The sequence below is a fragment of the Elgaria multicarinata genome, chromosome 13 (assembly GCF_023053635.1).
Source record: "Elgaria multicarinata webbii isolate HBS135686 ecotype San Diego chromosome 13, rElgMul1.1.pri, whole genome shotgun sequence".
NCBI classification, from domain to species: domain Eukaryota; kingdom Metazoa; phylum Chordata; class Lepidosauria; order Squamata; family Anguidae; genus Elgaria; species Elgaria multicarinata.
This window is the reverse complement of record NC_086183.1, coordinates 3,973,383-3,998,965: the sequence shown is the minus strand read 5'-3', so window position 1 is coordinate 3,998,965 and position 25,583 is coordinate 3,973,383. Positions and strand designations below refer to the sequence as shown.

The 25,583-nt window shown below is 45.7% G+C and overlaps 1 protein-coding gene across 1 annotated transcript in view; it reads right to left on the bottom strand.

Moving 5' to 3' along the window:
• Nucleotides 1-1,420: 1,420 nt before the first annotated feature.
• Nucleotides 1,421-25,583, bottom strand: part of RIMS3 (regulating synaptic membrane exocytosis 3) — a 70,709-nt gene continuing 46,546 nt past the window's right edge. Inside the window, exons 3-7 of the mRNA XM_063140512.1 lie at nt 8,390-8,531; nt 7,359-7,471; nt 3,964-4,065; nt 2,945-3,084; nt 1,421-1,730 (exon numbers count right to left, since the gene is read on the bottom strand). Coding sequence (XP_062996582.1) covers nt 1,518-1,730; nt 2,945-3,084; nt 3,964-4,065; nt 7,359-7,471; nt 8,390-8,531 — 710 coding nt within the window. The 3' untranslated portion in view covers nt 1,421-1,517. The remainder of the gene's footprint in view (nt 1,731-2,944; nt 3,085-3,963; nt 4,066-7,358; nt 7,472-8,389; nt 8,532-25,583) is intronic.

Genomic DNA, 25,583 nt, shown 5'->3' with positions numbered 1-25,583 from the left:
AATAATGAAATCATGATTTCCAGTAGTATCTCCCCTGAGTATTTTCATCAAATTTCAGTAGGCACCTTCATTAAAAGCTTCTATAATTCTCAGTTTTGCTACAGGAACTGGCCCTCACTTTGGGGGCCGGATTGCTACTTAAAAACACATGCACACACAGTTAACAACCCAATCCTATGCAGGTTTACACAGAAGTAAACCCCATTGTGTGTTACATGGGGCTTTCTCCGTAGTAAGTGAGCTTAAGATTGCAGCCAGATTGTATTAAATTCAAAACATGTAGTAGATTGAGAGACCCACACTCACCCTTGTGAGAAATCCAGGGGATGCTACAGGTTCCCCTGGAGCCCACCAATGGGATTTTGGAGAAGTGCATTCAACCTGGTCCAGTGTGCATCTTCTAGTCGGTTTCACCTTCTGTTTCAATGCCGGTGGTGCAACATCCTGCTTCTTAGACTGTAAAATAGGCCCACACACAAAGGAAGGTTGTGCGAGAATGACACTGTACAAAGGACACCATCCAACAAGGTTTGTCTCTTGCACATGCTCAACTGAAGTAATATAGCACAGCTAGGCTCCTGTACAATTCCCATTTGTTTGGGTGGGTCTTAGGTGAGAGGCTAGGTTACTCCCAAAGACCATAAAAGACACAACATCTAATGCCTTGTTTGGAGGAGAACAAATGAAATGCGCAAAGGGTGAGAATTCAAAACATGAACCTTAATATGTTTTAAACTTAACAGTCATGTTAAATGCACCGTTTATAATTTTGCCCCTCTACAGCTTTGGCAGAATCACCTTTTCCCCTCCTTATTTGCAATACAAAATTGCTTGCTCAACAGTTGCACCCAGAAATTAAACAGGAAGTGGCCAGCTGGCACTTCCTGTCAGGAGAGAAGGTGCCTCCACAAAGACTGCAGAGAGATTTGTGAGCAGAGGGCAGGCTACATAATGTCTGAAGATGCTACATTCCATTAAAAAAGTAGTGCTGAATTTCTTTTTCTTTTAAAAGAAAACTAGGAGAAAAGTTGTACCTTCTCCTTCAAAGATATGTGAATAAAATAATACTGAGCAAGAAAGAAACCTATTCAATTAACATGCTACTTGCAATGGGATTAACTGAGACTTGGTTGGAGATGTTCCCCAAGACGTTTTACAGATGAGAAATGGTGACTCCTTTTCAAAGACAATTTGTTTTAAGGTGATGTAACAGTCCTGAAACTGGGAGTCCATCATATGACTTTTTCTTTATCATGTGTTTCTTTTCTTCCCCCTTTTAATTCCTCCCCCACCACATTCTGGAGTTTTCTTCTTCTATATCGCGTACCTGTAGAGTGAGTGAGGGACGCGTCTAAAATGGTTTGAAGCCGTTTTCTCTTCTTGGAGGAGGAGGAGGAGGAGGAGGAGGAGGAAGAGGGGTGGTGGGACAGAAAGACATGGGATATTTACAAACCATGCTACCAAACGTTGTGGTAGAGCAGAGTATTCTTTGTTTTCTTCTTTCCTCCCAGTCATGCTTAAGGACAAGAAGGACTTATTGAACTCTCTAGAGAGGACTGGGAGAGGCGACGCGTGAGGGGTCCAATGGTGGAGTCCGCCAGTGAGGAGGTGGGAAAGAGCTTGTACCAACCTGTCACCACACTGGACAGATCCAGCTCGTCTAGAACAATCTGTGCCATTCCCATGAAGCACTTGTGGTCCATGCGTCCATAATCGCCCCAGACAATCACCTAAAAGGAACAAGGAGATGAAGCTGAACTGTCAGCAGAACTTGGGAGCGGGGAATAAAAAGTGAGAAGGATGTGCGTGCCCAGGTTTCCTGATTCCTCACACTGTTGTCAATATTATTATAAGTAATTAATAGAACAATCCTACATAGGAGACTGCATTACTCTGAGTCAGACAATTGGTCCATCCAGTTAAGTCTTGTTAACATTGACTTAAAGATTCCAGACACAATTCTTTCCTAGCCCTACTTGGAGATGCTAGGTATCAAACCAGGGACCTGCATGCGATGCAGGTCTACCATTGAACTATGGCCTTTGAAGTAAGTCCCACAAAGTTCAAAGGGAAATACTCCTAGATAAGTGTGCATAGGGATTGCAATCTAAATGGCTTAGGGTGTAACCCTATGCAAAAAAATGTTCTACAACTCTCAGTATTCCCCAGCCAGCCATTCTGGGTGTTGAAGGACTTTTTTCTGTCTAAGCATGCATAAAATTGCACCACTAGTGTGTTAGGTATGCATGCCAGAGGTATTTTCTAATTGCTTTGCATTGATTATTATAGCCATGAGAATATTCTCATCAAAAGACAAGATAAATAAATAAATACACCCCTGTGCTTAAAATAGGGAATATATGTACAACAGTTTGACATGCATGGATGATAATATTATTATACTTATTAGGAGATATTAAAATATAACCACAACAAATGTTCAAAATGCAATGCCTCTTTGGCTTTCTTTTATTCTTGCCGGGTAAACTTGAATATATGCAAATACCTAAGTTTAACACTTGTTAAGAATCTGGCCTTTGCCCCCAACTGAAATTTAAAACAGCACCCTTCGTTTCTGCCTTCCCTGAAGACATGAAGAATCTGAATGAAACTTGTATACCGGGGCTGGGGGCGTGTGGGGGAGAGAGAGAGAGAGAGAGAGAGAGAGCAGGAAACAGGATAGTTATTTTTTCTGGAAATAACATTCAGCAATCCTGAGCTCTGTTGCCACATCATGAAATATATCCTTTCATTTTATCTGAGATCATCCCCCTTGCCCCCTGAAGAAAAATCTTGACTACACCAAGATTTTAATATGATAGCACTCTTCAAATCCTTAAAAGGTTGTCACACAGAGGAGGGCCAGGATCTCTTCTCGATCCTCCCAGAGTGCAGGACACAGAATAACGGGCTCTTACCCTTTAAAGAGGAGGAAAGCATTCACCTGTAGCATTTTGCCCTGAGGGCCCTCGTCGAAAAGCAGGGGCTGCTGGTAGAGCGGGTCGCAGGTCTTCTTGGCAGGCTTTGTTTTCTTCTTGGCCAAGCAGGCGCCATTTTCTAGCAGATAAACCTTGACGTAGGTGGCTGCATGGGCAGAGAGACAGGAATGCAAGTGGCGTGTTAGAATGATGTCCGTGCCCAGGGCTGGTTTATAAGACAGTCTCTATTCATCCCTGCCTTTCTTCTGTTGAATTTTGTGGGTGGTGGTAGAATACTTGATTCTTATACAGCGGCTCTTTCGTTTGCTATTTTTGTTAAAATTATCAGGAGGTAGATTAATGCAGATGAAATCTTACCATCCCTGTGGTAAAAGGAAAATGTAGAGGCAGGGACTGGTTTAAACAGGGGACTTTCAGTCCTGGGCCCCAGGTATTTAGGTGACAGTGAAGGAAAACTTCATGAAAGCATCTTTTGAATTAAATGTTGACCATTTGCTAACCATCCTAGTCAACCATCTGCAAAATAATAATAATAATAATAATAATAATAATAATAATAATAATAATAATAACAACCAGCCTTACAGAACTGTGTAGGTGGCTGCTTCAGGCAGCAGATGCCGGGAGGTGGTAGCAGTGTTAGAGGAGAGAACTGTGTGCCCCACAGCCTGCTCTGCACACACACACCCCAAGCTAAGCTGCTGCCTTCAGGGGCAGTGGGTGCTGCTGCCCCACTGCTAGTGTAAGATCCAACTGCCAGGCTGGTCAGCCTTTGGACAGGGAGTGGGAGAGACTCTCATCGTGTCCTTTGCCTAGCAAAATATCCTAGCAAAATATCTCTGGCCAGCCCTGGTGCTAAGTTGCTCTCAGCTCTTCCTTTGCTGATGAATTTATATCTATGGTGTTTCAGACATCAAATATAGAGAAGAGAACTAACTTGTGTGTGAATGGGTGCATTTCTGCTGTTTTCCTTCTTACATATGACCTCCTTCCTCTTTTATAGATACCTGATGTGGCTACTCACCTGGAACAGACTTGGATCCTAGTTTCGGAGTGAGGCCCCGGGCCTCTATCACTTCTACCTCCAGCTGTCCATTCCTGTCGATCATCCCAATGTGGACATCACCTAGGAAACCAGAGAGAAGTCATTGTGGGAGCAACTTCACAGCTTTGTGCTGGTCACGTGTGATCATGACAACCTGCCTTTCCCCATCTTGGTTCTCTGTATTATATCCATGTTTAGATTACTATGTGAAGTCCTGGAGATTATGGAATAGAAACAGATTGTGTCAGTTGCCCTCAGCTCCCATTGAAATCAGTGTGAAACGTTAGTTACGACTTAGCTTGTTCCATTCATTTCACAAGTTAAAGGAAATGGTCTGGGGGATGGAGCAGCTTCTGTACGAATATCGGCCTAAGCCAGAGATGGGGAAACTCAGCCCAAGGGCTGAATTCAGTTTTGGAGACACTCTTGAGCAGAGTCGAAGGCAAACAGGCCAGGGCCAAAAATACAAAAATAAAATAAATTCCAGACTAGTTTAGCTTAAGTGCATCTCTACATGAGCGACTTTTTGCACACTCATGACTGGTCACTCATGGAAGTTTGCAGGTCCTTTACATGATCCAGATCATCTCCTGCACCTTCCCCTGGAAATCTCATTTTAAAAAAGATCAAGATAATGCACTATAGAAAATTATCACAGGATATCGTGGGTACTAGATGGTGCTGCAACTAATATCACCTTCATTTCATTTATTACATTTCTATCCCACCCAATAGCCAAAGCTCTCTTTCAAGCCATGCTAGTGAATGTGCAGAGAGGCATCAGGTTGGCAAGAGAACAATGAACTAATTGAACTTTGGTCTGTCTCAGCCTGGCAGTTCTAGCTCATTCACCTTGTCTGAAAGAACTTCAGACATTACCAGAGCACCTCCCAAAAGTAAGAACTGTGTGTTTCTGACAGAATGGGAAGCTGTTTGTGTGAAGTGGTTCCCTAGCCATTCAGGTGCAACCCTAAATTTTCAGGGGTTTTCACTGGTATGGTTAAAATTGCTCCAACCTCTCAGGTGCCACATCACACAAACCACCAAGCCCAGGCATATTGCTCTGACAACATGTGAAGGGCATGTGCATTCCATAGAGCAAATCCCCCCTTTTTCTCAAATTCCCCTTTCTCTCTTATTTTTGTTAACTTTACCAAAATTGTTCCCACCCCTTCCTATGGTTCCTCGGTTCATTACAGGCAGGAGGGAGGACCGCTTCTTTCCCAGAAAGCAGCACAGAGGAGAATTCTAGGCTGGTCCCCCAAGTCTTCATTGACCCTGGCCTTGCTGGTCAGCCTGCAGACTCCCCTACGTTGAGACCATGTGGACAGCAGAGATGTAAAACACTGTTGCCTGTTCATGCGGACGCAGCCCTAGGAGAAATTTCTCTGTTTGCCATTCCTGTTTTCAACCAGCGGAGTGCAAATGAGAAGCAGTGTTCCCTGTTGCCTGGTGCGCAAAAGGAAGAAAGGTCTGGATTCTAAGGATGGATATTATTTATAAAGGGTCTGTTATTCCACAGCTTGTCACTAGAGGACGTGAGTTTCCAGGCTCCATAAGGAAAATCTTTTTTTTTTAAAAAAAAAAGCAACACAGACAGAAAAGCAAAATTTGGTACAATAATAAAAGAAAAGAACGCCCACATGCAGCACATGAAGCAATAAAAACAAACAAGTACGTCTTTTAATAAAACTGTTTTCATAACAACCGTTGCCTTATCCTGAGCAATATCCCAGAGGAGTCTTTGCTACTGGGAACGGCCTTTCGGCTGTAACAAGCAGGTGTGAGCAGGCTCTGCTTTATTAAAAATAGCAATGAGTTCAGGGGCATCTTAAAGGCTAACACACTGATTATGGCATAAGCTTGCGTGGACCACCGTCGACTTTGTCAGATGCACAGATATGGCCTCCCTCTTCTAAGGGAGGCCATATCTGTGCATACGTAACAGTATTTCGTTAAGATGATCCTTGGTATATTGGAAGTAGAAATACCTCTAAGTAGGCACAGACTGACTTTCGCTCACATTCAGTCAATATATAAAATATGTTAGAGGAATTTTAAAAGGGAAGGCTTTCAGGCAGGGTTGACTCTCCCAGAACCTGTCGTGATTGCAAGCCCCCTCACCCACCAAGGTGTGAGACAAGCAATACACGAAGCTTTATTCAGTAAATAGTCTCTTCACACCTGAAGTGAGTGCGAATGCTAGGAGCTGTCCTCTAAGCGTAATTAGCCTAACAATCAAATAACCGGAGGTTTCCCACAGTGCCCAACAGGCTTTTTTTTCTGAGTCCTTCCTTCAGGGAGGATCCTTAAGTTGAAACCTTTGCCAAGTGGCCAACCTGGCCAGCTGCCTCCCACCTCCTCTCAACTCCACCTGCTTGGTCCTGCAGCAGGTTCTGGGGTCTGTGACTCTGATGTTCCTTCCCCTTCCGACAGAGACTGAGTTCCTAGGGGAGATGGGGAGATGGGGAGAATGGTCTCTGAGCCTGAGAATCCAGTCCAATAAACTCCTGGGAAGATTCCGCCAGCACTCTTGAAGAGTCTTGGGAGAATTTCCTCCCCCACTTCCTGTCTAGACTGGTGTACTTCTGCTTCTTCCTCTTCAGCCTCCGAGTCTGATTCAGGTTCCAAAACCCAGTCCCCTACACTAGGGAGAATGGGCCTGATTCTGACACCATCATTTTCACCATCATTGGACAGCGACACCATTTCAGATTTGAAATGTGGGGGAGATACACACAACAAGATTCAAATATCTGCACAACTCAATTGCAATAAATAAACACAAACTCCACAAAAAGTTTATTTAAAGAGCATTTGTTGGTATGTTTATACCTCATAATAGTCACATTATTAATACAGTGCAGTCACACAGACCCCCCCCTTCTTAAAAAAAACTACAAAGAGATTAGTGCTTTGGGCTAATTGTTTATAACAATTAACCACTCAGAGAGGAAAATCACGGAGACGGAGATGTTACTTAGATATGGGAATCACAGGTTCAAATTTACACTCCGCTATGCAGCTCACTGGACAACGTCGGCTCAATCCAATGCTTGTTTAGATGGGGGAAAGTCCTATAATTTCCAGCAATGCATGGGAGTTCTCTGGGAGCAATGCTTGGAGCGGTAGGACGTTTTCCTGTCTAAACAAGCAGAGGACTGCACCCTAAGTTGTCCAGTGAGCTTCATAGCTGAGTATGGATTTGTGATGCCCATATCCAAAAAACAGTGCCATCTCTCTCTGTGTGCTTTGCCTGCTCAGTGGGTCCTACCCTTGAAAGAGTGTCAATGGCACAAGATCAAAGTGTGGCTCGCTGGTGCCAGGTGAGTCCAGAGTGTTGAGGACCTGGAATGCTCCACAGGTTCACTCACCCATTGGTGGAGTAGCTAGTGTCTGCCGTCCTACAATTTGTGCTGGCCCCAATCCATCTAAGAAGTCGCTAAATTGGCTTTCGGCTCCCAGTCTGGTTGTGGGGAAAATAAACCTGAAGGAAAAGGTGATGAGAGACAGAAGGTGAGGAAAGACAAATGAAAGCATGGAAATTTTAAGTGGGATCTGCTTGGACATTTAAAAGAAGCAAAAGAAGATGCACAGGTGAGATTCTGCCTACATCTGACCCAAAGGGGAAGATGTTCATCTTTTCCATGAAGGAGCAAGAATTCTTCCATGCAAGGCCAGAATACTCATGATAGAATGCTCTTATCTCCCACAGGAGAAATGCATCTCTCCCTTCGGACCAAAGCTGGACATATGAGGCATGTGAATCCAGGGCCAGCCTTAAGGGTGGGGGAGCTGGGTGATTGCCCAGGGTGCCAAACTGAGGGGGCACCAAAGCGGTCCACACGGGGCGCACCAAAGGCTCTCCTTGTGAATCACCAACACTTCCACCCCAAGACACCAGCCATAGCTAGACCTCAGGTTTATCCCTGGATCGTCCAGGGGTGAAACCTGTTCATCTAGGTGACACACAGGGGATCCAGTGCTCAGGCAGGGGCGAACCCAGGATGATCCCAAGAGAAACCTTAGGTCTAGCTGTGGCCACTGAGAAGCACAATTGTTTTGCATTGCACAATTCACTCATTTTTTGAAGTTATTACACTGTATGACAATTTGCAGGAGCTCCTGTTAGCCATGGAGCAGGGGCAATGTGAACATTCTGCAGAGGAGTGGAGGAACAGGAAGCACAAATTATTCCCTGCTATTGGGGGCTTTTAAACAGGTTTCCTGTTCCTCTTCTGCTCTGTGTTTTCTTGTGTCTTTGGCCTGTCTATAAAGCCATCAGTAGCAGGAAATCATTTTTTTAAAAACTAGCCCAACAGGAAACTATAATCTATAAACTATAACGATATGAGGGGCATCTGCTCTGTACAGAAAGGTGGTGTTAACCATCACTGGGCCTTACGTGCCATCGGAGCTGTTACTATTGGTGCTCCCATCCGTTGACTCTCGGCTGCCTTGTCGGGTGACCCGATTCCTCATCTCCACAGCGATGCCGGTCTCTGTACTGCGGCGGATATTACTGCGAAGTTTCTTTGGGCCGCCTTCTGGAAAGGCAGAAACCATTACGCTAAGGAGGGGGGAGGCTTCAGGGACTGAAAAACTGCTCGGTTTGATTCTTATTGGTTCCAAGATACCCAGTTTCCTAGATACCCCTACAGACCACCTTAAGATCCATCAAAATCAAGAGGATTACTCTTTTGGAGATACACACACACACACACACACACACACACACACACACTGCAGTGTTATTTGTTAAAACATATCACAACAGTAATTGAAATCCAGTATAGATAGAGGCTGCAATTCCGTATATGCTTACCTGGGAGTAAGTCCATTCAGCGGTGCAGCTGGGTAAATTTTAAACCCTGGACATCATGGTCTCATGCCCCTCTCCCTGTTTTAGATGGACTTGTGTATAACTTCAGTTGAGAAGCACATTTATTTTCTCACCCCACCCCTCACCCCATTATCCTATGCTTTCCAACTGCTCCTACATTTCTTACGTTAGAATGTTTTCCAATCCTGGATAAACACACACACGCCTCTGAGCATGCACAGTTTTTTAATTTTAATCTCACTTAAACCATAGCACTATCATGACAACAATACTGCTATACAGCAGTAGTGTAGATCTAGCCCAGGAATCAAATGGAGTTTTCTTCTGCTTCCCTCGTCACCCACCACACTCTTTGGCCCCAAGATCTCACCCCCACTACTCCATTGGTCCCATTGAAGTCAACAGAGCTTATTTCTTAGCAGACATGAACAGGACTCCACTGTTAAGCTAGCTTCATACTTCTTTCCACTTTCCAAATCTTGATGACTGTTGTTTTCTGTTGAGGGAGAGGGGGATTAAGGAACAGAACATTCTCAGCAACCTTGTCCAACTACAACTCGGATCCTTTGAGAGAAGCCCATGTCAGTTAAACTTCTATGAAAACGAATGTGTTTGCGTAGTGCAGATCTGCAGCAGTATGTCCATCACACTAAGTTGAATACAGACATATAATGCAATCTTATGCATGTTTCCTCAGAAATAAGTCCTATAGGTAAGTGTGTAAAGGATTGCAGCCTAAATAAGTTGAACTTAGATCCCATTGAAATCAATGGAATGCATTTGTCAGCCATTGATTGCAACCCATTGATTGCTATGACAACTAAGTGCAGCTACCTTAGTCTGGATCCAGCCCAGAGTTTCTCTGATTTTGGAGGCACTTTTTAAAACAACCTTCTCCCGGAGGAGCCCAGCCGTGTGCTTCTGAGAAGGAGAAGAGCCCAGTGCAATAACTAATACAGAGAAACAACAGGCAACCTCTCTTAAGGATGCGTAATTCTTTGTGTTTGGGAATGACTGAATGATCCAACCACATCTAGGGCAGAAACATGGCAGAAAACATCCACCTGCAGCAGAGGCAGATGGGAAGGAAATAAGGTCATCAGAGCAGTAAATCATGAAGGGATCCAACAGGCAGCTCTTTGATTGGCAAGTTCACTTGGCTCATGGGAGTTTTTAATCATTAAATTTAACGTTCCAAAATCCAGGCCCGATTCAAAGTGCTGGTATTGACATTTAAAGCCCTAAACGGTTTGGGGCCAGGTTATTTGAAGGAACGCCTCCTCCCATATGTACCTGCCCGGACCCTAAGATCATCTACAGGAGCCCTTCTCCATGAGCCCCTGCCAAAGGAAGTGAGGCAGGTGGCTAGTAGAAGGAGGGCTTTCTCTGCTGTGGCACCCTGGTTGTGGAATGAGCTCCCCAGAGAGGTCCGCCTGGCGCCCACACTGTACTGCTTTCGTCGCCAGCTGAAGACCTTTTTATTCTCTCAATATTTTAACACTTAATTTTAACCTAAATTTAAATCTTTCTGTTCTAACCCTGTATTTTAATCTTATATAAATTTTGCTGCGTGGTTTTATCCTGGTTGTGCTTTTTATACTGTATTTTGAAATTGTGCTTTTAACTTGTTGGTTGTTTTATTGTGGTTTTAATTTTTGTGAACCGCCCAGAGAGCTTCGGCTATTGGGCGGTATAAAAATGTAATAAATAAATGAATGGTTCAACGGGCTAGATATTGAACAACGTAGGGGTGGAGAAAAGAAAACAGTGGCAGCGGCTGATGAAACCATGCAGTCTACCTCATGTAGTCACAGTCCCAAGATGGAATCTGGAAGGTGGTGGCAGACAAGTCGTTCAGGCTTTCCCTGCAGGTTTTGGGTTAAGGACCGAAAAACAGCCATGCTGGGTCAGGCCAAAGGCCCATCTAATCCAGCATTCCATTCCTAAGGTGGCTAAACCGACTGGGAAGCCAACGAGCAGAACATGATGGCCACAGCAGCACCTTCCCACCAGGGCCAGCTCCCTTGGCTCAGGCCCCCTCCATGGGGCCCCTCTGCCCACCTTCTCACTGCCATTGTCACCAGCTCTGATTGCTCCTCATGCACTTTCTCACCATTGCTACCATTTGCTTTCTTTCCTCCTTCACACAAAAGACGGTCTGTGACATGAGGAACTTTATTGCATTCCAACCGACATGTTATATAAAAGCTGGATGTGGCTGTTGAAAACTGCTTAGTATCAACCCTCAAACGTATTTTTGTCATCTGCTGAAAAAGGAGAAACTGCTTTATGGACTATTTACACTTTTCAATGAACTATTTTGAATAATACAGTATGGTTACTGAAGAAGGAATCTGAAACGCAGCTAAATTTCCAGAATCTTCATTTTTCCATTGTATTTTCAGTCCACTAGGTTCTACTATAGTGTTACGTAAGACTTTTATTAGAAGCAGCTTCCCAATCCACACTCGTGATATACAGGTGTTGATGAGTGATTAGAATCATAGAATCATAGAATAGCAGTGTTGGAAGGGGCCTACAAGGCCATCGAGTCCATCCCCCTGCTCAATGCAGGAATCCACCCTAAAGCATCCCTGACAGATGGTTGTCCAGCTGCCTCTTGAAGGCCTCTAGTGTGGGAGAGGCCACAACCTCCCTAGGTAACTGATTTCATTGTTGTACTGCTATAACAGTCAGGAAGTTTTTCCTGATGTCCAGCTGGAATCTGGCTTCCTTCAACTTGAGCCCGTTATTCCATGTCCTGCACTCTGGGAGGCTCGAGAGGAGATCCTGGCCCTCCTCTGTGTGACAACCTTTCAAGAATTTGAAGAGTGCTATCATGTCTCCCCTCAATCTTCTCTTCTCCAGGCTAAATGTGCCCGTTCTTTCAGTCTCTCTTCAGAGGGCTTTGTTTCCAGACCCCTGATCATCCTGGTTGCCTGAATGCTGATACTTTGAGGCGCTCATAATACTGACTTATACATGATATTTTGTTATATCGACTAATACACAATATTTAGTTTCATTGTCTGTGTTTACATGCATTATTTTGTTGTATTATATTATGTGTAATGGACCAGTACATGTAGCTTGTGATCTTCGTTATATTGGGGCATTTACTTCTATGTATCTTTGTATATGCATGTTATAACTGGATGTGTATTACGGTGGTAACTATAGCGTCCCACTTAGTTACACCTGTTGTTATTCTTATATCACCCTGATTATTTGTGTAAAATAGATTTTGCAACAAAGCAGTGGTGATTGTAGTGGCAATTACATCACAGTAGAACTATTGTTCCACTTTGTAAACTGCATGGAGATTCTTCCCTTTGTTTTCTTTGTACCATTTGCTTTCTTGACAGGCAGAGAGCCAGGAGCAAATAGGCCCCGCGGTGTTGCCTTTGTTCTCAGCACCCCTGTTGTCTAGGCCAGGTGAGAAGCAGGTGAGCAAGCCATGGCGAAGAGGAGGAGCAACTCCAGGGGGCGCCTGCTAGGAGGTGGGCCCTTGGCAGGTCTCCAACATGCCTGCCCTGGACACTGGCCCTGCGTCTCCCTCCTGCTCCTCACCAACTGGACATAATCCATGGCCATATGACTATGGCCACTGACAGCTTATCCTCCATGAATCTGCCTAATCCCCTTTCAAAACTGTCCAAATTGGCCACAGGACTGCCGTTGGGATGGCCGGGACCAAGTATTATTATGCCCAGTGTTCTTTTTAGGGTACACACTGCCCGTTCTCTCAAGTCTACAGAAATCCGTCTCAGTCTGAATAACTTCGCCTTCAGGAAAATGGAAAAGACCTGCAATCTTATGCATAACTGCATGAAAGGAAAGCCTAGGGCGGTTACGCATCCTACTTTACAGAGGGCAGTCCTCTATTAAATGGCTGTCAAAGGACAGTCCTCGAATTGAAGGCATCCTCTGTTTGAAGGGCTAGTTTAAACCTAGTTTAAAGATGAAGGTCACATTAAGAAGATTGAGCAGGGGGTCTTGAAAGTGCCCACCAACCTGGATAGCAGTCAGTGGGGCAGTGAATCCACTCCAGTTTTTATTCAGAACAAGTCAGAAGTCTAAAGAAGCTGTCCAAGGATTCACCACCCCACTTACATCAGAGCCACCAGCCTCTATCTTCTCCACTGTGATGTGATATATTGCAGGTACCTCTAAATTTGCATCTGCACCTATACCTTAGCACACTAAAACGTTACGCAAATCACTGCCCTCTTCTGTCCACTTTTTGGGGCGATGCACAAGTGGACACCCTAGCAACACCCCTTCACCAAAGTAGGAATTTCAACTTACGCGCTCGTTCTTATGTTTCCTGCTCTCCCAGTGCATTGCGTTGGGCCTCTTCAGCTGGCTGACTATCTAAAGAACCTGTCGGTAGCTAAATATCATATTGCTTTTTCCAAGGCCAGATGCAATGTTCATTCTATTGAATTAATTCAGGGCAGATATGCTGGTGTCCCCTATCAGCAACGGCGGTGCCCCTGTAGGAACATGGAAGTGGAGACGATGGAGCATATCCTTCTGTCCTGTAGCTTTTATAATCAGGCCCGCCATCTTATGATCACCCCATTGTTGAGTAAACTGTCCAGAAGTTCAGACAAATTTTATGTCAAGTTTCTGTTGGAAGATAAGTCCTCAAGAATAACTTTGTCTGTTGCTAAATTTCTTACAGTGGCGGCCAAGATTAGAGCTCTCTATGTATTAGACATAAGTTGATAATAGCTCTAACTGTATGATTTCATGTTTGCTTCTTGTTTTTTGTTTTTTTTATGGATCTATGGATCACAATAAAGAAGTATGTATGTATGAATTTCAATTTGCAGCTGACTTCTTAAATACGCACGGCCTGCCTTTTGGTTTTAGGAAAGGCTTCAGAGGTTTAATAAGGATTATTGCATTGTTTTGATGTCAGTTTGAGGGCTAGGGCCAGGGGAGGGCACCGGCCGAGGCCCACATCTTAACTGACGATACACTTTGTAGAGTCCTCCCCTTTGCAGTCACTGCCTGTTCATCTGCCGTCTCCAGGCAAGCAAACAAACAAAGAAGCAGTGAGGTTTGGAGGAGGAGGAGGAGGAGGAGGTAGTGTAACCTCTGCACATCTTGGTCTTTCCCTCTGGGAGGTGGAGCGGATTGGGCTCAGAAAGAGAAGCAAACAAATGGTGGTGGCAACCCTGGCAAGGAGGAGAAAGTGGGTGCTCCAAGGGAACGCAGCAGCCCACAGTGACATCTTCCCCTGTGGCTTCCCAAAGACAGGAACCAGCACTCATTGGTTGTATTACCTTGCTGTGAATACTATTTATATTTTATGTGCTTATTGCTGATTTTATGAAATATGTTTTTTTATCAGTGATATGGCTCACGCAGGTGTCCAATCAAGTGGAATGTAAACGAAATGGGACAATGATAACCACAACAAGAACAACAGTGAGCTCCCTTTTGCTGGGGACTCACTAAAGGTAGTACCTGGGCAGGCTGTTATGTGCCCAGTTGAGGTACAGGAGATATTTTAATTGATTCTATTACAAGGCATTTTTAATTTAAAAGACATATTTCTGGTGTGTGTTGTACTTTCTACTTGGAACCTGCTGGACAGAGAGAGAAAAAGATAGAATTATCCTTGCTGTGGTGTTTGTTGGTTGTAGAATCATAGAATCATAGAATTGTAGAGTTGGAAGGGGCCTGTAAGGCCATTGAGTCCAACCCCCTGCTCAATGCAGGAATCCGCTTTAGAGCATCCCTGACAGATGGCTGTCCAGCTGCCTCTTGAAGGCCTCTAGGGTAGGAGAGCCCACCACCTCCCTAAGTCATTGGTTCCATTGTCATCCTCTTCTAACAGTCAGGCGTTTTTCCTGATGTCTAGCCGGAATCTGTCTTCCTGTAACTTGAGCCCATTATCTCATTCCTGCACTCTGGGATGATTAAGAAGAGATCCTGACCTTCCTCTGTGTGACAAACTTTCAAGTATTTAAAGAGTGCTACCATGTCAGGAACTAACTCACGATGCTTGAGAAAGAAGCCTAGTTTCTCAGAGACACTTGGGTTTGAGGCCTGGGTGTGTTCCGCTTTGGGACTTGAGTTATCTATGATGGATGCATTCCATATTTCCTTTTCTATCACCTGCCAGTGTATAAATGAACAGATTTTAACAACCCCCATGTTATAGATTAAGGTATGATGGACTGAGACTGAGAAGACAGTGCAGGTTTGCCTGTCCAGTGACCCAAGAAGTGGCGATCTACTGTGATTTGCCTTGTTCTTGAGACAACTCACCACTCACACCTTTGATTTATGGAGTCCAGTGGCGTAATAGTAAATTGAAAAGTGCAGACACTCATCATGACAGTCCCCATAGCCAAGCCCCCAAGGAAAGTCCAAACATTCAGGCTGTTGTGTTGATCCAGACAACATATCAGTTCTAATGGTTTTCATCTCCACCAGAAGCAGGGCTTTTGTAAAGCTAATGGATCTTAATTGCCCATTTAAGACCAAGTCAACCCAAAATACTTTGTATTACAATAGAAAAGAATATATTCATTCTGTTCTCATCTGCCAGCTAAGGGGAGCATTGTAGCTAAGGTGACCACATGGAAAGGAGGACAGGGCTCCTGTTTCTTTTTAACAGTTGTATTGAAGGGGGAATTTCAGCTGCTGTTGTTTGTATATATGCAGCACCTGATGAAATTCCCTCTTCATCACAACAGTTAAAGCTGCAGGAGCCCTGCCCTTTTGACCAGATACCAAAGAGGGCAGGGCTCCTGCAGCTTTAACTGTTGTGATGAAGAGGGAATTTCACCAGGTGCTGCACCAGCTGAAATTCCCATTTCTGTACAAGTGTTAGATACAGGAGCCCTGTGCTCCTTTCTATGTGGTTGCTTACCTAGTAGCTAAACTCAGAGAAAATTGTAAATGATGAAGGGATGGTAGATGACGTCAGCATCCCTGCTAATAAAAAAAAGTCTTGGCATTGCATTCCTGTGATCCCTACCTCCACTATACCACTGCTGGAGTCCTTAAGGAGGCATCAAAATCCTGAGATTTATTGAACCCGTGAGGGGCTGCCTTTGTCATGATAGTGCACAAATTAGTTGCACAGGCCTGTAACAATACATTGCCTGTGTCTATATAGGGAGTTTCTGACCTGAGGTTAATATTTGAGCCAAGGTCTTCCTGGCTCACAGCTCACTTTCCTAACCACCACATAGGTTTGCCAACAGAAGAAAAGCCCCTGTGCTGCTCTTGAGCCTTTGCAGTTAGAAAGTTCTGCTTTTCACGGCACAAAGTAAATATGATCATCGCTGACTGTCTATTGTACAAGCTGTTTTGAAAAACACAGGAGCAGGGTCCAACCCGGTAAAACCTTACTGCCAAATGATAAAACAGCTCTCGCCAGAAACCAGAAACAAGCAGTCAAGCTCAGAATTCACAGCAATGAATTTGGAGGAGCAAAATGGTCTCCGCCCCAGGTTTTTCTCCCCAGTGATGCATCCGTAATTCTCAGAGAGTTACATGTGAGCTAATTTCCCTCCTGATCCTTCACCAAAGCAACACTCTGCTTCATGCTTCAACCGTGCTGTTAGTTTACCTGCCCTTTACAATTGACCTTTCCCTCTAGCAGGGATGGTGGAGGCTGACTGGCCTAACCGCTTGGAAACATTCCTTGCCTTACAGATCCCCAGGCTCTGAGAGAGTAGAAATGACAGTGGGGCCTGATGGAACTGAAGGGGCATCACACTGCAGCTTCTCTAGGACAGGTTTCTGATCCCTGTATTTCCAGCCTGCACAAATCCTGGCTCTTTGATCAATTATTCACAGGGATTTATGCAACTTTTTTTTTTAAGTGCATTCGAAAGTCCTTTCATGTACTCAGTTGCTCCCTCAGTGATCAAAGACTTCCAGGGCTGTCTGGAGCAAGCGTATTGCAAGCACATGGGCATCACATGAGCCAGGTGCTGGGCCCAGAATTTGGCTTTGGTGCCTGGACCCAGACAGTGGACATATGACATTATATAATCAAAGCATGTCTGAGCATGTGCAGAGCACATCTCCCTAACACTGAGCTTTCAAACCCAAGATCTCCATTTGTAGCAGCACAGATGCATGTAAGGGTCAAACTGCACATTGACCCAGGCGTATGTCATGGTGGCAGTTGCTGGGTTGTTAAACTCAGGAATTGCAAGGATGAGCTTTGTTTTCACCTTTAATTAACAATCCAGTTTCATGATGTGCAAAGCAACCCAGAATTAACCCAACAGTTGCTAATGGTTTGTTGCTGGGTTAACTCTGCATTATTTAACCCATAAACAATCCAGAGCTTCTGGGTTTGCACATCACAGAACCATCCAAGAATGCCCCCATTCCTGGGTTGTTAATTGTGTGTGTGTGTGAGAGAGAGAGAGCAATTCCTGGGTTAAGCAACCCAGGAACTGCTGCCATGATGTGTGAACCAGATGAATGTGTAGTGTGACCCTTACCCGCTGTCTCTGTTGCTACAATTGTAGAAGTGGGGTTTGACACTTTAGTGGTTAGGAAGATGTGCTCTGCACATGTCCAGACATACCCTAATTACACCATATGGACCCAGGAATTGTCACCATGATGTGCAAACCAGGTCAATATGTTAAATATGCAGAAGGCAGCTGACCCTCTGTTTCTAAAGTAACTGTGCCAGGGCCTGATCTGGATTGCCAGCCCTCTTGCTTCTTAATGTGTGTTTTCCTCTCCTTCCATATGGGGGCTGGAAAGTTGCCCTTGATTCTGCCTACACACACACAATGCCAGCATAAACTGCCCACCTGGGTTTGACTGAGCCATCAGTGAGGGGCCTCATTCATTTTTGGAGCAAGCAGCCTTTGGCTCAGCCATCCCTTCTCAGAACCCAGGAGCCCTGGGCAACTTCATGTCCCAGGAGACTTGGCACCCCCAACGATATTGCTCACTAGTCAAATCTGTAGGGGAAGTGAACTGGGCAGTGGGAAAGGTCTCCAGGTCTGGTTGTCTCCCACACAATGACACCTGAAATACAGAAGGAGCCAATGCCTAAAATGAACACCATCTCCCCTCGCCTATCTAAAACCCTTTGTGTGAGAAAGACGCTGCTCCTTTTCACCCAGCTGAGGCCTCTTTGATCAACTCGTATCATCATTCACCACGTTTGGGGGCTCGTCAGCCCGTGGCTGAAGCCGTCTGCAGATTGCGCTATAAAGCTCCTGCCTGGCCTCTGGAGAATCCAAAATAAAAGAGCTATTTTTAAACCCGTCCAACTCCAAACGCAGCTGCCGTCAGCATCCTTGATGCGCCTTGAAGCCAACTAAGGAGGAGGGTGAGCCCACGTCCCTGGAAATACAGCTCCCCCCTCTGGATCTTTGGTGGCTGGATTGCACCCACCTGTGGGAGATGGGTTTATCCTGACAGGCTTAGAACCAACCAGGCTGGCAAGTGGATCTAGATGCTGAGCTCAGGGCTGACTTCCTGCCATGTGAAGCCCTGAAAGCATTTCAACTTTGCCCTTAGAACTGTACCTTTGGCCTATGGAGCAAGGCACAGGATCAGGCCAGGGATCATTTTGTAAACACACACACACACACACACACACACACACACTTCTGTCATGGCTTCCAGCCTGTAGAATTCAGCGACAGCCAAAAGAGATCACTTGTTTGCCACTGATTTCCAGCAGCAAAGGGCTGTGAATCATAGAATCCTAGAATAGCAGAGTTGGAAGGGGCCTACAAGGCCATCGAGTCCAACCCCCTGCTCAATGCAGGAATCCACCCTAAAGCATCCCTGACAGATGGTCGTCCAGCTGCCTCTTGAATGACGCTAGTGTGGGAGAGCCCACAACCTCCCTAGGTAACTGATTCCGTTGTTGTACTGCTCTAACAGTCAGGACGTTTTTCCTGATGTCCAGCTGGAATCTGGCTTCCACCTGGATGCTACAGCTGGAATGCTACAGCAGCCAAATTTACCATGAAAACAAGCCATGTGTGGCCCATACAGCAATCTGTAGGAATTTGCTGCTAATTTTCAGCAGCAAATTGCGAGGGGGGGGAGGGTAGTCGTCACTGTGCCTTTCAGTGGTGGCAGAGGGCTGCAAGCAACTCATGGGCAGAATGTTGCCCACGCCTGACCTCGACAGCTGGCAGTCCTTGCGATAAAGGAACCATGGCTGCCCACACCAATTTCTCTCATGTTCCTTCTGTCTTTCTCTTCTCCTTACTGAAGTAGGCAGCAGGGCCTGGTGCTTGCCCTGCCGCAGGAAGGGATGGAGGGTCACTTGGAAGGATGACGGGAAGAACAGGCCAAAGCAGTTGCAGCTTGTAGGTCTCCTCCTTTTATCAAGGCCTTTAAAAGCAAATGCAGCTTTCCAGTTTGCAACCTGGCAATCGTAGCCTAACCTTCCCCCACTGGCTGGGGGATTATGGGAGTTGTAGTCCAACACATCTGGAGGGCACATGGGGGGAAGGCTGTTTCAGTCTATGCATTGCCTGATGTACAGTCCATTCCTAGAACAGCCTTGGGTCACAGCAGACGTGACAGTTTGAAACTCTGCCACTGTCAAATCCTAGCTAGGGCAAGGGACAGCAAAGCTCCCAGACTTTTAAGGGTCACAAGGCAGGAGGAATTTTGACAATAAAAGCAATAAAAGCGACACCGGCTGATTGTTTTCAGGGCTAAGTTCAAACTGGCACTTATAATTCTCCACCATGTTTGGAAGTGAAGAATGTAGGAAGCCACGGTTGTTTGAAGGGACAAGAACTCTGTCCCATTTTGCCTGGGGCCAAGCGCGCCGAAGCACCTGCAGCTTCAAGAGTTTTGTGGCAGCGGGAATGTCAGCAGGTGGCGCTTGCGTGGTGCAGGCCTCTCTTGCATCTGGCCACCTTACATGCACACCACAGAGCTAAGAAAAGGCTAGAGCGGCACACGGGCTCCGTTTCATGTTCCCATTTGAAAGCCCTGGTTTAGATGGAAGAATCACAATGCAAATAGGAGGAGACATTGATTTTTGTGAACCATCCAGACAGCTTCAGCTATTGGGTGGTATAGAAATGAAACAAATAAAATAAAATAGTCTGCCCCCATCCCAGGATGTCAGTGTGCAAAAGCAGTGACATTCATACATCCTTTGTTTCAATTAGTATGAACCAACCCATGCACAATGTTCATTATCTAAGGCGAGGCTCAGGGACGCTCAGAAGGCAGCAACAAGGGAGTGGGCTTTCTTGGTGGTGGCCCCCAATTATGGAATGACTTCCTCAATGAGGCCTGCCTGGCGACAACATTGTTATCTTTTCAGTGTCAAGTTACGTCCTTCCTCTTCTCTCAGGCATAGGATGAGGTTTTAAGCAGGTCCTGTTTTTTTTCTTATTGTTGATTGTTTAACTATATGTGCATCTGTTTATATGTTTATATGCAAATAATTTCTTTATACTACGTATAATGTATTGTTAATGGTTTTTAACTTTTATAAACTGCCCAGAGAGCTTCAGCGTTTGGGTGGTATAGAAATGTCATAAACGAAAAGAAGGATGAACGAAATAGGGGTGAGTGAGGACTTTAGATGCTGACAACAGAGACCCTGTCCTGGTCCGCCCCTTCCCACGCCTTCTCCCTGTGCTTTAGGCATCAGCAGCTTCATATGCAGGAATTTAGCAGGTGAATAAAAAGCAGTGGGGAAAACGTCTTCCGCTAAATTTATTTGTGCTAGACTTCCAAGAGAGGTACAGGGGCACAGCCGGGTGAAAAATGTGGCAACCCTCTGGAGGGAACCAGGAAGACTGGTGATGATAAGGAGCTTAAATGGAAAGAGAGAATTAAGCAAAACCAGTGGCACGAACAGCACTGAGCCATACCAGCTAGGCTCCTTTCGTTCCCCAATTCCTTCCCTAATCAGCCCTTCACATGCATCTCAGTGTCTCATTCACAGGTTGCCATGACAATTCTCCCTCATCTTGCCTCCCCCCTCCTTTTCCCAGGTCATCCTTTCCTTCCTTCCTTCCTTCCTTCCTTCCTTCCTTCCATCCTTCCTTCCTTCCTTCCTTCTTGCAGAACTGAGGACGGGTTCACGCTCTTTCTTCCAGCTGCTAATACTAATCTGTGCCAGCCTCCTTCCGCAAGTTGGTCTCTTGGGAGAACCGGGCAGAAATCATACAGCCGGGCCCTTGTGTGATGCCAAAGAGGAGAGGCCTTAGAGGGAAGGGCGAGGAGGACCAGGGTTTGGGCTATGGACTTGCAGGCCCCGGTGCAAGTGGCAGGTGGTGGTGGTGGTGGGGGTCTAGGATGGATCCGCAGTCCTTTGCGGAGTAATGTATAAACACCATAAGAATACAATGATGAGAAATCGAGTTCTGTGGATGCGTTTGTAATGCTAGAGGGAGGCCTGAGGGAACTGACCTAGTGTGCTCAGAGTTTGTTCCATTCCGAAAGTCTTTGGCTCAGGGGGAAATGGGGAGTAAGGGGAGACTTACTCAGTGGAGGCTGGTGGCGCCAATATTGGTGGGGCAGTGAATTCACTCTGTGTTTCAATCAGAAGCAGTCAGAACTCTAAAGGAATTAACCAAGGGGCAGAAGCACCCTGGATAGCTCCTTTAGAGTTCTGACTGAAACACAGAGCAGATTCACCATATTTATTTATTTATTTATTTATTTTCTTACCCGCCTCTCCCTCTGGATCGAAGCGGGGAACAACATTAAATACAATATAATACATAAAACTACTTAAAAGAGCATATAAAACCGATACAATATTAAAATAACAATCACAACATCTTTAAATACTTAAATTTAAAATCCATCTGGGTAGGCCTGCCGGAAGAGACTAGTCTTTATGGCTGTCTTAAACTCGGAGAGAGCATTAAGCTGGCGCATCTCCTCCGACAGGCTGTTACCTCCTCCGACAGGTAACAGTTGCCAGCCTACTTTTGGCTGAATGGAGTAAACCCTTCCCAGAGGACCTGAGTGTGCGGGGCGGATTGTATGGGAGAAGGCGATCCCGCAGGTAACCTGGACCCGAACCATGTAGGGCTTTAAAGGTAATAACCAACACTTTGTACTTTGCCCGGAAACTAATTGGCAGCCAGTGAAGTGTTTTTAAAGTTGGTGTAATAGGGTCACCCCTAGGAGTACCAGTGACCAATCCATAATTCCCTGCCTCCACTGATAATTATGCGTGGTATAGAGAAAGAGGACCTGTCATGATAATACCAGAACTCAATGGGATCATCCAGTGCAGCTGAATGTTGGGAGAGTCAGGAGAGATAAAAGGAAGGACTTCTTCACACAGCACATAGGTAAACTGTGGGATTCGCTACTGCGAGTTGCACTGACGACCACTAACTTGGAGGGCTTTAAAAGGGGATTAAACAAATCGTGGAGGATAAGGCTATCAATGGCCACGAGCCATGATGGCTATATATGGCCTCTGTATGCCAGTTGCTTGGGAGCACAAGCAGAAAGTGAATCTGCTCTGGGCTCCAGTCATGGACTAGAATGACACCTGCTGAAATTCCCCTTTCTATACAACTGTTAAAAATACTGGAACTCCGTCCTCCTTTTTGTATGGTCACCCTAATTTTGGGGGTAGATTTCAGCAGGACCATTGCAGTGTATAAGTCCATTGCTTTCCAAAGGGCAGGAGAGAACTTGCTGGCATTCTCCGCCCCCACACATGCAATGCCACAACAAACGGCATTACAGGGAGAAGGAGCAAAACATAAAGGCCAGTTGCGGTGTTTCTTCTGGAGCGTGAGGCTGTCAGCGGAAGGGAAATGAGGCAGGCCGAATGCTTGATCGGACACGGCCGTTCCCCTGATCTGTTGCCAGTGACTCATCTCCACGAAGTGTGGCGGCTTGAATACCAGCTGCCCACAAACCCCTCCTCCTGCCCACCGAGTCCCACATCAACTACGGGAATGCCAGTGGAGGGGCCCACAAGGCTATCTATGGGTGCAGAGCCATTGCCAGGAACCTGGACATAGTGAGGATCCCTAGATTGAGAAACCAGCCCCACACGGAAGCACCCACATAATCCTGGTGAGAATATGCAGGAACAAAAAGAGTGGGGACTTAAACACCTCAGATACCAATGAAGGTCCCAGTGAATTGGATGGGACTGCAGATCCTGTCCTGTTGTTGTTGAAGCTAAGTAATGCCATCAGTGCCTGGATGGGATCCCCTAATGAGTTGTTCCCAGATTCTTAGAAAACCAAGGTAGAATCCTGTTCAAGCATGTGGCCCAAGCCTCAGAGGTGGCAAGTCGTGTCGGGCTCAGAATGGGAGCCCTGCAGGATCTTGCACTGGTTCCTTACACCCCTGTGCCACCAGTGAGGAGACACAGCTCAGTGGAAGAGCCCTTGCTTTGCATGCAGAAGGTCTCCAGTTCGATCCCCGGCAGCATCTCCAGGTACAGCTGGGAAAACTCCTGCCTGAAACCTTGAAGAGCTGCTGCTGCCAGTCAGTGTTGACAATACCGGTCTAGATGGACCTAGGATATAAGGCAGCTTCCTATGATGCAGCGCTGCTGGTTGGAGGAGGAAACAGGCAGTTTGAGCCAGGATACTACCACTGCGGTCAAAGCAGCCTCCAAAGCCTGGGAATCAGGTAATCTGAGAAAACCACTCTGCTTCCTTTGCCTGCTATAAAACGCCTAGGCGTTCTGGATCTATCCTCTTGTGCCAACTGCCTTCCCATTCCAAGGATTTGCTTGGCCTTACACCTGAATGCACAGCTCAGGGAAGTTTAAAAAAGAAAGAAAAGTCACTTCTCCACGTTGCCACGTGCGCTTGCAAAATCCAGTGGAGGCTGGTGTCTCTGATGCCAGTGGGGTGGTAAATCCACTTCACACCTTGGGTGGCTCCTTTAGAGTTCTGACTGAAACCCAGAGTGTATTCACTGCCCCACTGACATCAGAGCCACCAACCTCCACTTGCAAAATCGCTGACGAGTTTGACTTGGGAGAAAATTCCTTCCTAAAACCTCAAATGGATACTGTTGTTTTATACTGTTTTTATGTTTTTTAATTTTTGTATACTTTTAATGTTTACTATTTTTAATTGTTGTAAACCACCCAGAGAGCTTTGGCTGTGGGGCGGTATATAAATGTAATAAAATAAAATAAATAATAAAAAAAATGGGGTGAATTTTGCAAGGTTTCTTTTATCTTATAAAGTAATGGGCTAGTTGGACGAGTGAGATTAAGGCAGCTGCACTAGGGCTACACTGGCCCCAAATCAGCCCCAAACTGATTCCGAGCCCTACCACCCCCCACCCCCACATTGTGCTTCATCCTAATAACACAGTTGTGGACAAAACGGCAGCAGGGATTAATGAGCTCCGTTCGCAGGGGTGCTCATTGACAGCTGCTCTTCCCTCTTCCTCTTAGCTTCATGGCATCATTTGCCAGAGGTTAGTGCAAGAGGCGAGAATGGGGGTGGGTGGGGCAGGGAGAGGAGGGGCTCAGGGCTGAACTATTTCTGAGAAGGACTTTTGTGTGAACACAGCAAGAGAAGGTCCAGATTCTGAGCTAACTCCTGAGCTAACTCCTGCTAACCATCTGTCAGGGATGCTTTAGGGTGGATTCCTGCATTGAGCAGGGGGTTGGACTCGATGGCCTTTCAAGCCCTTTCCAACTCTACTATTCTATGATTTTATGACCTTGTATGTAAGGCTACACCCATCCCTACTTATAGTGTTCAGCACCATGGACAGCAAGTGAAAGGGTGTATTTTTTTTTTTTTTTTTGCAACATCCCTGGATAGGCTTGTCGGGGAAGACAGATGGCTCTTTTTCCTGCTTCTTCACTCAAGGCAGATGGAAATGTGAAATTGCTGCCATCTTGCCTGGTCCAGCTCCCTGTAGGTGGGCACCCAGCATCATACTAACCACCTCCAGAACTCACACTAAGTCAACAGCTTTAGAAATCCGAGGGTTACAAGCACAACGGGGACAGAATTATATCTCAGTTTAGAGTTCAGAGGCTGGGTGATGGACCGGAGCAGGGGAAGACAGATGTATTGTATGCAGCACTGAGCACCTGGGGATGTTACTTTGGCAGTAAAGCTTCCACTCCTTGGGAGGCTGCTCCTGAGACTTCGTTAAGCCCTGGGATTCATGATAATTCAAGAATTCTGTACTGTAAGAGTTCTGCATTGGCATCCTATTACTTGTTGCTCACTTCCCCAAGATGTAAGAAAAGTTCTGTTTTCTATGGATGACAGACAGCACTGGAGAGCTCTGGCATCTTTTTATCATATGTTTTATTTACAAGTATACAAGCCGAGCTTGTTGGATGCAAACAGGTATTCCTCCAGCAGGCAGAACATCTGTTAAACAGATTTCCAAAGAGAGTGTTCCTTTATTTATTTTTTATTTATTTACTGCAGTTTTATACCACCCAATAGCTGAAGCTCCAGGTGCTTCATTTTCAGCCATAAACTCTCAGTGCTCCCTCTCCCTCTCTCTCTGCCTGTTTCTCTTCTAATTCAAACTGCAAATAGCATCAAACCAATGGAGGCTGGTGACTCTGATGTCAGTGGGCTGGTGAATCCACTCTGGGTTTCAATCAGGACCAGTCAGAACTCTGTACTCTGCACCTTGGCCAGCTCCTTTAGAGTTCTGACTGGTTCTGACTGAAGCCCAAAGCAGATTCACTGCCCCACTGACATTGGAGCCACCAGCCTCCACAGCTTCAAATTGTTATTCTGCCCACTTCCAATAGCTAGAGGATGTCATTCTCAAATTGTAAAAG